The following is a 15634-nucleotide window of genomic DNA, read 5'->3' as shown; positions in this document are numbered from 1 at the left end:
CAAAATAAGTTGGGCAATTTGTTTTTTTTGAAAGCAAGGAAAGGGGACAAAAGTAAAATTTCTTGCAACACAAGGAAACCAAGCTAATTGTTTACCCTGGTTCCTGCCCAGACAATGTACCACTTTACAAATATTCTCAGTGCATTTATTAAGTGTTTTATTAGTTCATTCATCTAAGCCCTTCAGACTAACCTAATTCTGGTCATGTAGTAGTTGAAGAAAGACTTCTTCACAGAAAAGAGATGTGTATATACCATCTCCAAATTAAGACTTTGTTCACAGGATAATGATGTATCTGAACATCAACTATCTTCTTCATAGGAAAGCAGATGGAAAGTACCACATCACATGGATGACAGTTTCACCATCAGAAATCAATGTGTTGTTCAAAAACAGGAATGTCAAAATCATCAGTACACGTTTTTCCTGAGGTTTTTTTTTTTTCCTCTTTTTAAAATTGTGGGAGAAAAAATATAGAAGAGAATAAAAGCAGTACAGTAAGCTCTTCTATCTAAATCTGTGAGACTCTCATACTGCTTTGTTCATATGGTCTGTCAGTAACAGGCTAACACTGGAAACTTGTGATCCAAACAGGTGGCAGAAGCAGAACAATAACTCTCTTGTCTCAGAGAAGACACATATGCAAATATTTTGCACTGAAACTAATTTAATTTTGATGCACTGACCAGTTGTAATAATTCTCCCTTCAACTTGAAGCACGTTATTTTTCAATTTCTGATGACCCAAGGCAGATTTTCTCTCTCCTCCCTACTGTCAACTGACACATGATCTAACTCCTGTGTTTTCTATCCACCCAGAATAGTAACAGAAGATTGAATTCCAGAAAAGTCTCAGTTGCCTAAATTTTCAACTGTTTGCCCATCTTGTTTGGGCCACATCCTTTGAATTCTTTCCCTGCAGCAACAACCAATCTTACCATTCGTCTGTTTGGAAACTGAATTTATCTACCTGGAATGTTACTGCTTTTAGGAATACATGGTAACTGCCTGGTCAGAAATCTTTTCAATGTAAGGAGAGTAGCACACAGGAGGTTCTATAATACTGAAGAACATGCATTCACACTACTCACAGAAACATGTGAACAAGGTTGCTCACTCTCCTTTGAACAATGTGAGAATTTTGTGGTCAGCTGTGCCAATGTCTGTGTTTCATCCTATGACATCATATCTACTGTAATGTGTCCTTTGCAGTTCATTAAAATAGAGCTCTGTCACCAAACATCCCCTGACTGGGCTAGAAGCCTGACCCAAATACTGAACATGCCTCAAATAACAAGTTTATAAAAAAAAATTGGGAGACCAAGATGGAAAGCCTCTATTTTCAGAGATAATTAATTAACTGCAGCAGAGTTGCTAGCAAAGCTGAATTACAAGAATTTTTGCAATCTAAGAATGAAACAAAATAAACATTTGCAGAGATTAAAAAAAAAAAACCAAACAACAGAAAGCAACTGGGGTAAGGCTCTAGGCATTAGAAGGTTTAAGCAATGCCATTTTAATGGCAAATACTACAGTTTTCAAGGTAGTGAGCTTTCCAATTTTTCTTCATCATCTTTTGAGAGAAATAATTGCTCCATAATATTTGATCTTATTTTATAAGAGGGGAAATAGGAACAATTTTGAATTTCCTCATCTCCCGAAGAAGCTACAAAGATTCCCTTCAGAGAGTTCTTCCCAGGAGAAAATAAGTCCAATTTTCAGTTAAAGGCAGGGAATTGATACAGTAGAGTAAAACATCCAAGCCAGGTTCCATTGAAACACTTCTCAGCGTAATTAAGAACAAAACTGATTATTTTTAATTCAAGAGCACACGCAACATAATAGTGTATCTCAACTCTGCCTTTCCAGTATTTCACAAAAAAATTCAGCAAAGTACTTATGGCACTGCCAATCATCTTGAAACTACAATCAATCACATGATCATCATGAAGCTCTCCAACATCTCATTATCTTACCTCACTGCCATATGATTCAAGCAGTGCTGAGTACAAAAAGCAGGGGGTGGGATATCTGGATTTTTTTTAAGTAGCTAAAATTTCAACTTCACCATCAGTCCCCATTTGAAGTATTGGATAATTTAGTAACAATGATACCAATCGCATGCTTGAAGGACAGGCTGCAGTCAAGCTCAGGAGTAGCATGAAATCAAGTTCTGACTTAAGCATGTTACAGCACCCTCCACCTGTACTACTCGAACTCTTGGTCTTGCTTGAAAGCTCCAATTTCTCCTTCCTGGGGTGGGAGTGGTGCTGGAACCAAGATACAGGGCAGCAAGCTCAGAGTCTGAATAACTGTGGTAACAGATCATCTTTGCCAGATTTCCTCCTCTTTAGAGATACTGAACAGAAGCATGCCTGTATTTTTTACAGGACAAACTTCCCACTTCACCAATGATTCTCTCTTCCAGATGGCCTACACATTATGTTTTTAAAAAGTAACCTTCCTAAGGGCCTATGAGAAAAATTAACAGGCATCGTTCTTTCCTTTGATGCTCTTATACTGCTACTACTTGTTTCCCCCCAGCATATTACAGGATGGATGTGGAGGGAATCAGCCACGTTTCCACAGTCTGGGAAGCAGAACCAGATCTAACATGTAAGGAAGGGCAATCACCTCAATGAAAACTGTTATGACAACAAACTTATTACTGAGATGTGCTGGTCATGCAATGCAGTCTACTTGTGGGAAAAAAAAATAATCAAACGGGACTCCTAGCTTCCCAGTGTCATTTCTTTTGTTTTACTGGAATAAGCATAATGATAACAGTTGGAAAAACTTCCTGTAACTAACAAGTTCCCCTGAACTATTTCAGTTGAGAAAATAAGGATTTTCGAGGTGTCCAAATATTTTGATATCATAAGGGACATACAATTAAGTTCCAGTCCCAAAAGACAAGTTTATTATTTAGACTTTACCAAATTTTTATCAAGTTTTACCTTGGATCAAAAAGCATCAATTACTTCAAATACATAACAGCTCTACTAAGTTCAAACAAAGACCTAAGAAAAGAAAAAGCACAGTGATGCCTTTTCATATCCTCATACAATGCATAATACCCTGTGGCAAGGAATTTCATAACTTAGCTTCATGTTTAGTAAAGAACCATCTCCTTGCAAATTTGGAACTTGCTACCTTCATTTGATACCCTCTAGAAGCACAAGAGCCAACAAGCAATTACTCATTACATGCCCTCCTCAACACACTCATGACTGTACATGACTCATCTTCATCCATTTGCTTTTTTTCCAGACTGAAGAAATACAGCTTAATGGCTTCCTCTTCTTCTCAAACACCACATATAAAATACTTGCAGAACAGAAGGTAAAAGCAGTAGAAAAAAATCCAGTCACAGAATTTAATCTGCACTCTGTTGTTAAGTAACATGAATCATTGGCGTGACATGGGTTACTAGACCACTTCCCTGCTGTGCTGCATGAGGCAGCTGAACTAATCTGTTCTATGTCACTGTCTAATCAAATCTGCTGACTACTTACACATGAAAGCATTACTCAAATATCTTTTATTCTTTTAATATTTGCTGAGCACATCTCACTAAAAATTTTAATTCTACAATTACATATCCCCATGGAAAGGAATCACTTGAGAATCTCCTACCATAACTGGTGCCAGTTTTCTCCCTCCCTAAGTTTTACCTCAAGATAAATCCCATCCAACTCCATGAGTCATTCAACCATTGATAATTTCTAAGCATTCATCTGCCAGCTCATATACTATAACCTACTTAACTCTCAAGGATTCCACTACTCTCTAAAGACAGAATTTGTTTAAAAATTTATTTCCATAGACTCAAACTTTACTTAGGAAAAGGAGAAAAAAAGAATGAAAGCGAAAAGGTAAAAGAAAGAAACGTGGGCTCAAAAGGTTTACAGCAATTTGTAAATGATTAAGACATCATCTTGCCAACAATAGCTCAGATCTAGGAAATCTGAAGAAAAATAAAGTGGTGGCAAGGTGGCAACTCCTTCACACTCCTCAGTAAGAGAGAGTCTTACTTTGATTACAGAATTCACTAGGCAGCAGAGGATTAAAGGAAGGCACATCTCAGGTTGTTACATTACCAAACAAAAGAGACAAAATATCCAGAGAATATGAAAGCAGTTAGGTCTAAGCAACTAGAAAAGGACCTAAGCAAACGTGCCTGCAAGCTCTGCATAACCTCATCACACTGAAAGAAAAAGACTGTAACAGCAATTACCAAAACTACAAAGAAAATGGAACCCACCTGCAGGAGTATACATCCAGAAGAACACATGCCATCCCCAAAGCTAAACCACTAATGATTACTAAAAAAACATTTCCAATTTTAAGCTACAGGTGTTTTGTGATAAAGGAAAAGAAAGAGCAAAAAGCATTTGAAAGTTGCCAAATAAATTGATTTTTAAAAACTATCTCTATTCGAAAGTCCTGACAACATTTTTAGTATTTTTGAAGGCAGAAACTTCAGGCTCAACTTCAGCCACCAATACATGGCTGCCCAAGAATTTGCCTTCTGCCATGCTACAGTGAAGCAAATGGTGAAAAAGTAATACAGATAAGAAAACAATAAACATCAAAAGCACCCCATCCTAATTTACACTAGGACATTACTGTCTCCTTAAAGAATGGATTTTGAAGTCCAAACTGTAGTCCTTTTTATTTAACCTAATTTTCATTTCACTTGAGATTAAGAGATGATAACAGAGTAAAAAAGCACCAACTTTGACATTAAATTACACAAAAAAACCCCAACAGTAGACTTCTTTTTTTCTAAATTAACAGATATACTGCATCACTCCACAAGATGTTGTATGATCAACTTGGCTCTTAAGAGATAAGCAATACAGCTACATCAGAAATATATCATACTCAACAGTCACACATTACTGAACCACTAAATGATAAGTTTTGTTTTAGTCAACTTTTTATCCAGCATTTCTACAACCTATTTTAATTACATAAAAACAAATCATAACAAATAAAATAGCAACTAACTTTATTTTAAGGGTGCCAGCATCCCACAGCCAAAAGCATATTGTTCCATCTGCCCCGGTTGAAGATAAGTATCTCTTTGAGCCACTGCACAGTGGAGAGAACTGAGGGAAGGGAGAAGAAAAAAAGAAAAGTTCTCCTGTTAATCTGTTCCAGATGTGCTAAGAAGTTCTGTAAGTCATTCACTTCTCACCAAAAAAAAATTTAAACAAAATCAAGTATCAAACCATACTCATGGAAAACAAATTGCAATGAACACCAAAATAACACAATGCTGTCCAGAGTCACTCTTCCTTCAGAACAACCCCTCTGGGTTACTTGCCAAAGCACTCTGGGTTCTCCCTCCCTCCCTACTATCCAAGTTGCGCAACAGCATGCAACTCTAAACAAAAGCAACCTCAAGTACTCCAGTGATTGCAGTTCTTACTCAATGCACCTGCGCCCAGAATCACAAGCCTGAAAACTAATGAGACTTCAAAACAGAACTGCCCACATGCGTCACACATTTTTTTTTTTTGAACAAGGATTATGTCTGATGTTCTTCAAGGTCAGGCATTTTGAAAATTAACGTGTTATTTCACAACGCATACCATGAAAATTCCTTCTCACTTCAGGGCTTAGTTGCCAGGCATGCAATTTTATTACATTGCACATTCTCAGGTGGTTCTTTTCTCAATCAAATTATGCATTTTTGCTAAGCAAAAACCTACCTGCAATGATGTTATAGATGCACTGTGGCCCTGCAGAACTGCAAGGGGTGCACAAGTTCGAAGGCACCAAACTCTGATCATTTTATCACAGCTTCCAGCAGCTATCATGGTGTTTTCATAGTTTACTGCCATATCAGATATTTCAGCTGCATGCCCTCTCAGAGTAGCCAACAACCTTCCATCATCAGTTGCCCAGATTTTTACAAGGCAATCATCTGATCCCTAAAAGTAAAGCAGAAATAATTTCAACCATACCATTGGCTGTTTTGACGTTACAGTTAACTAACCCAATGAACTGAAAGACAAAACTAGTGACATACATACTTCCCACAGTTTTCCATACTTCATTCAAAACACAAGTTTACACTGATTTTCAAGAGTATATACAAAGCATGATGCATATATAATACAGATCACAAATCCTACAGCAAGTTGGTTTATGCTTCAGTAAGACACTTTTTCCAAAAATCCAGCACAAACTGAAGAAGCTGTTACAATACATTAAAATAAAAAATTACATTAAACATGAGAGTGAATTATGAATTGGTCCAGCATTTGTCATTCAGTATTATACCCACTTATGTTCTTTATCTTCCTACTTTGATCATCATGCCCTACCGGTATTAGTAGTATACTTACCACAGTGACAGAGAGGTAAAGAGCATCTGTGAACAGCTATTCCAATACTAAGTCTAAGTACTATGAATCTCCTTTGATATTCACATAAACAAACACCGAAATGACCACTTTCTCAATAAACTTCAGAGGCTTCATCTACATATTTATACTTGAAACTCAAGTTTTACTGGTCTTCCCACAATTTTAACAGCTGCTTGCCTGTATACAACAAATTCAGAGCCTGGGCAAAAATTGAAGCATTTGCTCCTTCATTTATCTTTGCATTCCCGTGCCTTCCTGAAAGTCTGAGTATCTCTGCACCCCAATACAATGATATTTGAACACTGCACAGACACACTGACAGATGAAATTTACTATTAACATTTAACACATTTAGTCAAGTTCAAAAGCAATACAAACTTGGGTTTTAACATCTGGAGCACTGCTCTGCCACTGGACACATGCAAGAGCTAGAGCAAGTTACAATGTGACACCATCATTATAAAATTTCACATTAAAGAGTACTGGTCTCAGTACCAAACTCTGTGGTGTATCCCTAGTAATCAACCATCACCTGGACCTTGTGCCACTAATCACAACCCTTTGAACCTGGCAGTTCAGGGCATTTTCAATCTCACTATCCACCCATCTAGCCTTGTACCTCATTAGTTTGTTGGTAAGGATGCTATGAGAGACAGCATCAAAAGCCTTGCTTCATTCAGGAAAAACAAGATCCACTACTGTCCCTCATTCAACTTAGTTCTTTCATCATATAAGGTTATTAAGTTGGACAGGAATAATTTCTCCTTCATAGACCTACACTGATCACCTTGTTACTGTTAATATATTTGGAAGCAGCTTTCAGAAGGATTTGCTCCATCACTTTCTGATTAAGATGAATATGAATGGTCTGTAGTTGCCTGGAACAACCTTCTTGCCCTTCCTGAAAACAGGAGTAACATTTGCAGCCTCATCTACTTCTTCCTGATCAAGCAGCCTGTAGCAGATAGACACTCCAATGTCACCCACACTGGTCTGCCTTTAACCCTCATCCACAACCTCTCAGCTGACTCATCACCTGTCCCCAGGCAAAGCTCCATGACAACTCCCACTCACTGTCATCCTGGTCTGCCCCTTCTGGAGAGCCAGTATCCATCCACAGCAGCAACTCAGTTTTGTGAGCTACCCAACACCACTCCAGCTCTTCGGTCCTGAAGAGATCATAGCCCTGCAACTACATACACAATTCCAAATCCTCCTACATTTCTCCATAGTGCATGCACTAGTGTACAGGCACTTCAGAAAAGTGTCTAGTTAGAATGATTTCTCCAAGCATGGAAGCTTTCTCTGTTATTCGTTTCTTGATCTGTGTACATACTTGGGGTGGGCCCTCTTCAGTTTTGTTGTTTTCCAGGTTTCTCCTGTCAACATCACCTCACGCTCTCTGCTTACCCACCCGGTCTATCACATCCCCATGTGTTTGTTGCCTCCCTCCCACATCTTTTGTACTCTAACAGTCTACTCTCACCAACAGGTTGGTCACTGTTGATAACAATGTTTTTGCCCCATATTTGCCTCTTATGCACCATTTCACATCCTTCAGTCTCCAAACAAAAAGCTTCCTCTCCCCTGCACACTTGCAGCACTTCCACAAATTAGAAATCCCCAAAGCCCTTGATTCTTGTTCCAATGATAAGTTACTCTGTTAATGCAGTTATAATAGGATCCAAAGAAAAAAATATCCCATAGACAAAACTGCACAATAACCAGACTGCCCCATTGCTCTTACGCTGGAGTTCTACACCTCAAGCATGCTAGAGCATCTTACTAACAGGCATAGTTTTCCAAAGTTTTGGACAGTGCCAAAGATCTAATCTTCAATTTTTCCAATATCCTTAGGACATTATCTTAAAAAAAAACTTAAAAAATTAAAAAACAAAAAAAAACCAAAAAAAAACAAAATAGAGCCACCTGGCAGTAAGAACAACACGAATTCTATAATTTCTCTTAGAATCATAGAATCAACCAGGTTAGAAAAGACTTCTGAGATCAAGTCCAATCACTGATCCAACACCACCACGGTTACTAGACCATGGCACTGAGTGCCACATCCAATCCCATCTTAAAAACCTCCAGGGACAGTGAATCCACCACCTCCCTGGGCAGTCCATTCCAGTGTCTGATTACTCTCTCCGTAAAAAATTTTTTTCTAATATCCAACCTAAACCTCCTCTGGCACAGCTTAAGACCATGCCCTCTTGTCCTGCTGCTGGCTGTCTGGGAGAAGAGACCAACCCACCTCCTTTCAGGTAGTTGCTGCTGTGGATGGATACAGGCTCTTCAGAAGGGGCAGTCAAGGGTGACAAGGAGTGGGTTCATTGACTGAGTCTTTCAGCTTTACCTGCTTTAGCAGAGTGGGGTTCGGACTAGGTGATCTCTACAGGACCCTTCCAACTCCAATCATTCTGTAATCTGTGACTTTTGAGGTTCACACCAATAACTGTATTACAATACACTTTCATTGTTGTGGTAAAATGACTACCGAAGTCCTGTCTTAGATAGGATTTATAACAGAACTAGTAAACTTGCTGCACAGAGCTTTAAAAGCAGTTTACAGGAAAAAGGGTCCCTTTTTTTCTATAAACTCTGCTTATAAAGCTCTAAGTAGATTCAGTTTTCATACCTTTGCTCCCTTACAACAAACATAAAAGCACCTATAAAGCACTTAGATTTGTTTTTTCACCCATGCTGCTCAATTAATAAGTTTCCATAAATGTTCCTGTTTCTTCATTCAAATTAGCACTTCTATACTAAAGCTTCAAACTGTCCACCTACTTGATGCAGTAATTATCCGAAAGATAGTATCAGCTCATGTTATCATGATGTAAGACTTTGGAGTATGAAGAAGGTTGTATATTCTTCTCAAAAATGCAATCACCACCAAAAAACTCAATAAGCAGAGACAAAAGCCTATGCATGCTTGCGTGTGTGAAACATTGCAAATAATAGCCTCACTGCTCAAAAGGGAGACCTGAAAGTAGTAGAGAACAGTGAAACCAAAACTGCCAAAACACTTTAAAAGGTGGCAATCACTCACTGACAACATAAAGATGTAAAATGGTCAGCAAGAAAAAATAAATTTCTGGGATCTAATGACACCTGGAGGGTCCCCAGAGGTCTATTTAATAATAGCAAACCAAGGAAAATAGATCAGCATAAAACAAGGCTGCTCCCTTCCAGCTGGCTACAGAGGCATGTGTTATACATCTCTATTGCAGAGAAAAATGACTGTCGGCCAAGTCCCAACAAGAAAAAAAGGGGACGGGGGATGGGAAAGCAGGAGGGGGGAAAAGAGGAGGGAGAAGAAGAGATAGAAAGAAAAGGAAAAAAAAATTAAAAAAAAAAACAAGGTAAAATTGTAAATTCTGCAGCATCTTGGCAAGATAACAATATTGGAGTTTAAAGCAATTCAAGTGATTTTACTTGAACTGAACAGGACAATCCACAACTCTTAAAATACTGTTGCAGTTCTAGTAGTAAGGGCACTGGTTAACACCACAGCTCATGTTTCCAAGGTTATATCTACAACTGCTAAGAATTATGTGGCTATTAAAAAGCATCTGTCAAAAGTGAATCCTAGAACAAGTTCAGCACCAAGAGAGAATTGATGACTGCACTGCCAAGGTATGGAGTAAAATCAGTTCATTTTCCTACCATTACACACACTTGTGGGCTGAAGTGAAACTGCCAAGAAACACACAAATTAATCTTGGGTTGGAAATCTTACACAGACTATTACACAATGTTTATTATTCCCTAGAAAGAGTAATCTCAGAGGAGACAGGAAGATAAAGGTAGGGAAAAAAGGAGATAGCCATCCCTCTTTGCAGTCAGAAAGATAAGCAGTGCAGGAACTAAAGACAGTGCTTGTTTCTATAACCCTGCATGGGTTCTGCAAGTCATACTTTTCAAGAGACCCGGAATGCCAAGTCTCTACCTCCATGGGCTGCAGGGGGACAGCCTGCCTCACCAAGGTCTTCCCCACAGTCTGCAGAGGAATCTCTGCTCCAGAGACTGAAGCACCTCCTCCTCCTTCTTCACTCACATTCGGGTCTGCAGGGCTGTTTCTCTCACATATTCTCATTCCTCTCTCCCAGAAGCAGTTGCCCTGGGATTTTTTTCCTCCTTCAATACTTTATCCCAGAGGTGCTACCACCATCACTGATGGCCTTGGGCTTGGCCAGCAGTGGGTCCATCCTGGAGCTGGCTGGCATTCACTCAAACATGGGGGAAGCTTATGGAAGCTTCTCACAGAAGCCACCCCTGCAGCTCCCCTGCTATCAAATCCTTGATATGCAAACACAATAAAGACCTACTAGTGTTTTTCTAGTAAAGACATCATCTCCCAGATGAGCACGACTCAAAAATATGCTGAGATCCCTTTCTTTCCTTTTAATTTGAAACAGAGCATGAATAAAGCTTGAATTTAGAGGTTTTCAATCCTTCAGAGATCAGGTGAAAGAGGAAACAATTAAGATGCATCTTCTAGAAACAATTATAATCTAAAACAACAACTTATCTAGCTAACATCACATTGAAGGTTGCAGAGCAAAAATGTAAGGCAGGAAGAATTCCCTACTGATGCATGCAAATTTCCATGCTACACTAGAGACATTAGAAGTCATAGTGGTCTAAATTGAAAAGAATTGGCACCACTTCATTATATAGATGTAATTACAATACAACAGTTTCATGACTGTTTATCCACCTACCAACTACCTTAGGCCAGATACAGCAACTTGGATGTCACCGAAATATGGAATACAACCCACTGGCTTTCCATTTGTCAACAACCACTTAAACATCTACACAAAAAAGATTTACCTAAAAATGCAGAGGGGTTCTGTCCCAAGCCCTCCAAAATGAAAAATTCAGCAGACACATTTAATTTTTATGGTGACTTTGCTTAACACCATGATCTAAACCGGGAGCTTTTTTCAAGTCATACCAGGACTCCAGTCAGCAAAGCACTGCCAGCAAAGCTCTGGAGTTGAGCCCTGTCCCCCACACTACCCCTCTGTCCCCTGCCTTTCATTTCAGGTTCTTCTACTTCCCTCTTGGAAACAAACTGCTATTACAGTCAAGAGAATTCCCTCTCTTTAACCACTTTTAAATCAGACTGTAAAAAGCAAGGGAATGTGCAACAAGGAATGATCACCGTAGATGCACACAAGTTCTGTATATCTCTGTAAAGTAACAATTTTAGGAACATGGGAAAGTTGCAGGAAAATTAAGAATTAGAAGACCTTAAGAAAGAGTTTTATTCACTTCATCTGGGAAGCACAAAGAGAAGGTTTTACTTAAAGGTGAACAGTGTCAGCGTGTGCATTTTTTATACCTGGTACACATAAAATCTCCCATGCATTCTACCATGTCACATAAAAAATAAACCCACAACAGAGAGTCCTTTTCCTGACAGGTTAACCACGCATAACCTACAGGACATAAGATTTTAATGCCTACGACTTAGCTTGCCAATGAAAGCTAAAGAAATATGAAAAAGAGTCTCTGTTATGCCTCAAGTAGCAAGTGAACAAATGAACAGGCCTGTTCAAAACACTGCAGGTGTCTGCCCCTGCAACCACACATGCAATAAAGCGAAAATGTATGTGGATAAAAGAGAGAATTATATTTACAACTGCCTTCAAAGAATTGTAGAAGTTAAGACTGCAATATATGATATAGGAAACCTGAACTGTACTTCTAACTGATTGTTTGCTTATCTGCCATGTTGTTAAAAGGGACACAATCAACTTCCTGAATCCACACAGGTATCAATTACATTCACTGTTTGTGGAAAGGCAATAAATGCAGCCAAAGCATCCCTGACTGGCATGAGGTGTGTGTTCATGAAATCTTTGTCTCTACTGAAATTGACTACTTACCAAGAAATCCAAATTATACTGACATCTATCTGGTTTTATAAGCCCCATTGCTTGGGAAACCCACGATTCAGTACTGATTTCAGACATCTGCCTAATATTTATGTCTTAAGAACAACAACAAAAAAAGGTAAATAGTTAAAAATACTAAAAACACTAGTATTTTTTTTAAAAAAATCCCAGGATCTCATAAAGACCATTTGTTGCAAACTGACAATTTTTACAATACACCACGTCAATGTCCAGCTTTCTAGTTTTCAACATGCTGTATCAAATGCAAGTGTATCACCAACTGTTAAACATGTTATGCTTTAAATTTAAGAAAAGTTATAGAAAAAAGTCAAAATAATCTATATTTACACACTGATTGTTCTGACTTCCTAATGAAATTGTGATGGCAGTAGATTGTTTTGTTTATGTTTTTGCTAGAGAAAACGAGTCCAGAAAAAAGAATCTATATAGGGTAAATTCCTTCCACTGAAAAAGAACAGTTTTGCCACTGAACTACACAGATCAGCAATCACCATCCCATCTAGTCTTAAGACAAGTCAAAACTATTTTAACCAACAAAATGGTTAAAATGCATGCAAACCAGTACGTTTACTAAAAAGTAAGAATGACAGTAACAGTAGTAAAGCATTTATCTGTTCTTCACATGTAATCAGTATCTATATTATATTCACTTTTTGGAAACAATTAGGTGACGTGCTATGCGCACTTAAAAAAAAATCTACAAAAATTAAGATTTTGTACTCACGGTAAATATTCGCCTGCCAGTTCGATCAAAAGTTACACAGTATACGGAAGATAAGTGTCCTAAAATTCGTTTGTGCATCTTCATATGTTGATAGACTGCAGTTGGCACAAGGCGTTCAAGTCTGTATTTTCCATTTAGTTTTCTTGAAAACAGGGTATCCACTACCAAATGGGTAAAGAAAAAAGAAGAGACAGTATTTATAATGCGTTCATAAACTAAAATACTTGAACAGGATGGAAAGTTTATTTCAACACTGGACCACTTGCTATGAAGAGCTTACTACAGTAATGCTCTCCTTTTGCCCTAGTTAGAGAAAAATACATACAAAAGATTATAAGACACAGGCACGACAAAAGTACTGAATTGCAAGGCAGAGTATAAAGATGCAGTATAACTTTTGACTTTAAGTGCCCAAAACATACGCTTCTCATTTTATACCTAGTGTAAGAAATTTGGGAGGACTGAGATAGCTTTCATGAAGGAATAACCTACCTCAAATGTAACAAGCATAACAGCTTACACATAGCTATTAAATGAAGGTCAGCACAAATTCAAATCTTCTTCAAGGCAGCCTTCTTATTGATATCTACTCAATCATTTATCCACCACTTGCAAGACAATCAGTTGATGTTTTTTAAGAATCCTGCTACCCACTACAGCTAAACAAACACATATCCACAAAACAATACCCAAAAAAAAATTTACATATGAATATACCAAATCTTACAGAAATTTCTGATTTTCAGTAAAAAAATCTTGTTCAAAGAGCTTGGGATTTTTTTCAAGTTTAAAAGTTAACAAGGTCCAGGAACAAGAACTCACTTTAACTTAATGAAAATCTTCCATCAAGAACTTCAGTGAAGAAAATAAAGCTCAGTGTAATTAATTTTAAACTGCTACTCATGCAATGATAAAGCAACAAAGTATTATATTTCTATGCATGGATACCTAGACATTAGTCACACCCCATATCATCATTTGATCAAAGGATGGCAATGGTAATACATGTTATATTCTACAGAACTATAACAAGGCAGGTAAAATAACATTCAAACACAAGAATGGTGTTGGAAGCAAGAGTGGAAGGGACCACAGTGGGTCATCCAGTCCAACTTCCCTGCTCAAGCACGGTCATCCTAGAGCACATGGCACAGGATTGCACCATGACGGTTCTTCAATAGCTCCAGTGAGGGAGACACCAAAACCTCTCTGGGCAAGCTGTTCCAGTGTGCAGTCACTCACACTGTAAAGAAGTCCTGCCTCGTGTTCAGGTGGAACTTTCTGTGCATCAGTTTCTTCCCATTGCTTCACATCCTATTGCTTGGCATCACCAAGAAGAGCCTGGCTCCATCCTCTTTACACCCTCCCTTCAGACACTTATATACATTGATAAGGTGCCCCTCTAAGTTGTCTCTTCTCAAGGATGAACAGGCCCAATTCTCTCAGCCTTTCCTTGTAAGAGAGATGGTCTAGTCCCTTAAAAATCATTTTTGAAGCCCTCTGCTAGACCAGCTCCAGGAGCTCCATGTTTCTCTTGCACTGAGGAGCCCAGAAATAGACACAGCACTCAAGACAAGACCTCACTCTGGCTGAGCAGAGGGGCAGGATCACCTCCCTAACCTGTTGGCCATGCTCTTCCTAATACACCCTAGGACTCCAATGGCCTTCCTGGCCACAAGGGCACACTGCTGGCTCGTGTACAACTTGCTCCCTACTATCAACTGTGAAACAGCTGTGTGAAGGAGCAGAACCATTAGCTGTAGAGCAAAGCACTTTCAGTCAATGAGACACTACATCTTAAGGCTCTACCTCATCTTCACCCTCGCCTTATATCAGGAAAAGATGCAATTGTATTTGGTTTATCATAAAAGTTTTTCCTTGCCAACAGTCTACTTCAGAACAACAGGAAACCAAAATTAGTTCAGGCACAGGATAAATTTAGTTTTGGAACCTGACAAATCACCCAACAGCTAAAAAAAAAAAAAAAAAAACAAACAAACAACAAAACACCACCAAAAACAATTAATGCCTCGGTTGTATAACAATTGCTGCACACACCTAGCATCAATGTTTGTCAGGTCTTAGGTAGTCTCTAATCTATTTAGCTTGATTTTAACTGCATTTGGACAAAAAGTAAATTTAGAAGCCTCTGTGATAGGAAGTCTAATATATCTCTTTTGTGCTCTCTGTCTTTGCTTGGCCTCACACGAATGAGTGAGCATGAACATGGCGTTAATCACAGGAAGAGTGAAAAAGTATAAGAAGTTAACCAGTTGCCACAAACAATACATCAGAGAGGGAAGGAAAATGATACTTGATCCCAGGAGGGGTTAGACAATGCTGTTTGGGCTTTACAGTGAGTCAGCCAACATAAAGGAAGTGTTGGAGACTGAAAAAATAACAAAATAGAGATGCCTGCTCCTTGTTGGAAAGGTACTGAGAAGAGGACATCGCACTGAAAAAATTCCTATCCAATGCCTGGCTTACCGAGGAAATTATTATTAACCTAGTTTTACATGCCCATCTACTGCTTACACATGACTCTGCTTTAAAAATAAATACATAACATTGAAAATAAACAAAAAAACTCATGTTATT

At 38.4% G+C, this 15634-nt stretch overlaps 1 protein-coding gene across 2 annotated transcripts in view; it reads right to left on the bottom strand.

Annotated features, from left to right (window-relative positions):
- PHIP (pleckstrin homology domain interacting protein) overlaps positions 1-15634 on the bottom strand; it is a 105370-nt gene that overhangs the window by 71640 nt on the left and 18096 nt on the right. For both annotated transcript variants that reach the window (XM_027903239.1, XM_027903238.1), the window contains exons 7-9: positions 13037-13197; positions 5720-5941; positions 5013-5113 (exon numbers count right to left, since the gene is read on the bottom strand). In XM_027903239.1, the coding sequence (XP_027759040.1) occupies positions 5013-5113; positions 5720-5941; positions 13037-13197 (484 nt within the window). The remainder of the gene's footprint in view (positions 1-5012; positions 5114-5719; positions 5942-13036; positions 13198-15634) is intronic.

Source organism: Empidonax traillii, unplaced genomic scaffold (assembly GCF_003031625.1).
Source record: "Empidonax traillii isolate 1590-97213 ecotype Southwest subspecies unplaced genomic scaffold, ASM303162v1 scaffold946:size445097, whole genome shotgun sequence".
Lineage (NCBI taxonomy): Eukaryota > Metazoa > Chordata > Aves > Passeriformes > Tyrannidae > Empidonax > Empidonax traillii.
The sequence above is the reverse complement of the archived record's forward strand: the minus strand, read 5'-3'. Positions and strand labels throughout refer to the sequence as shown.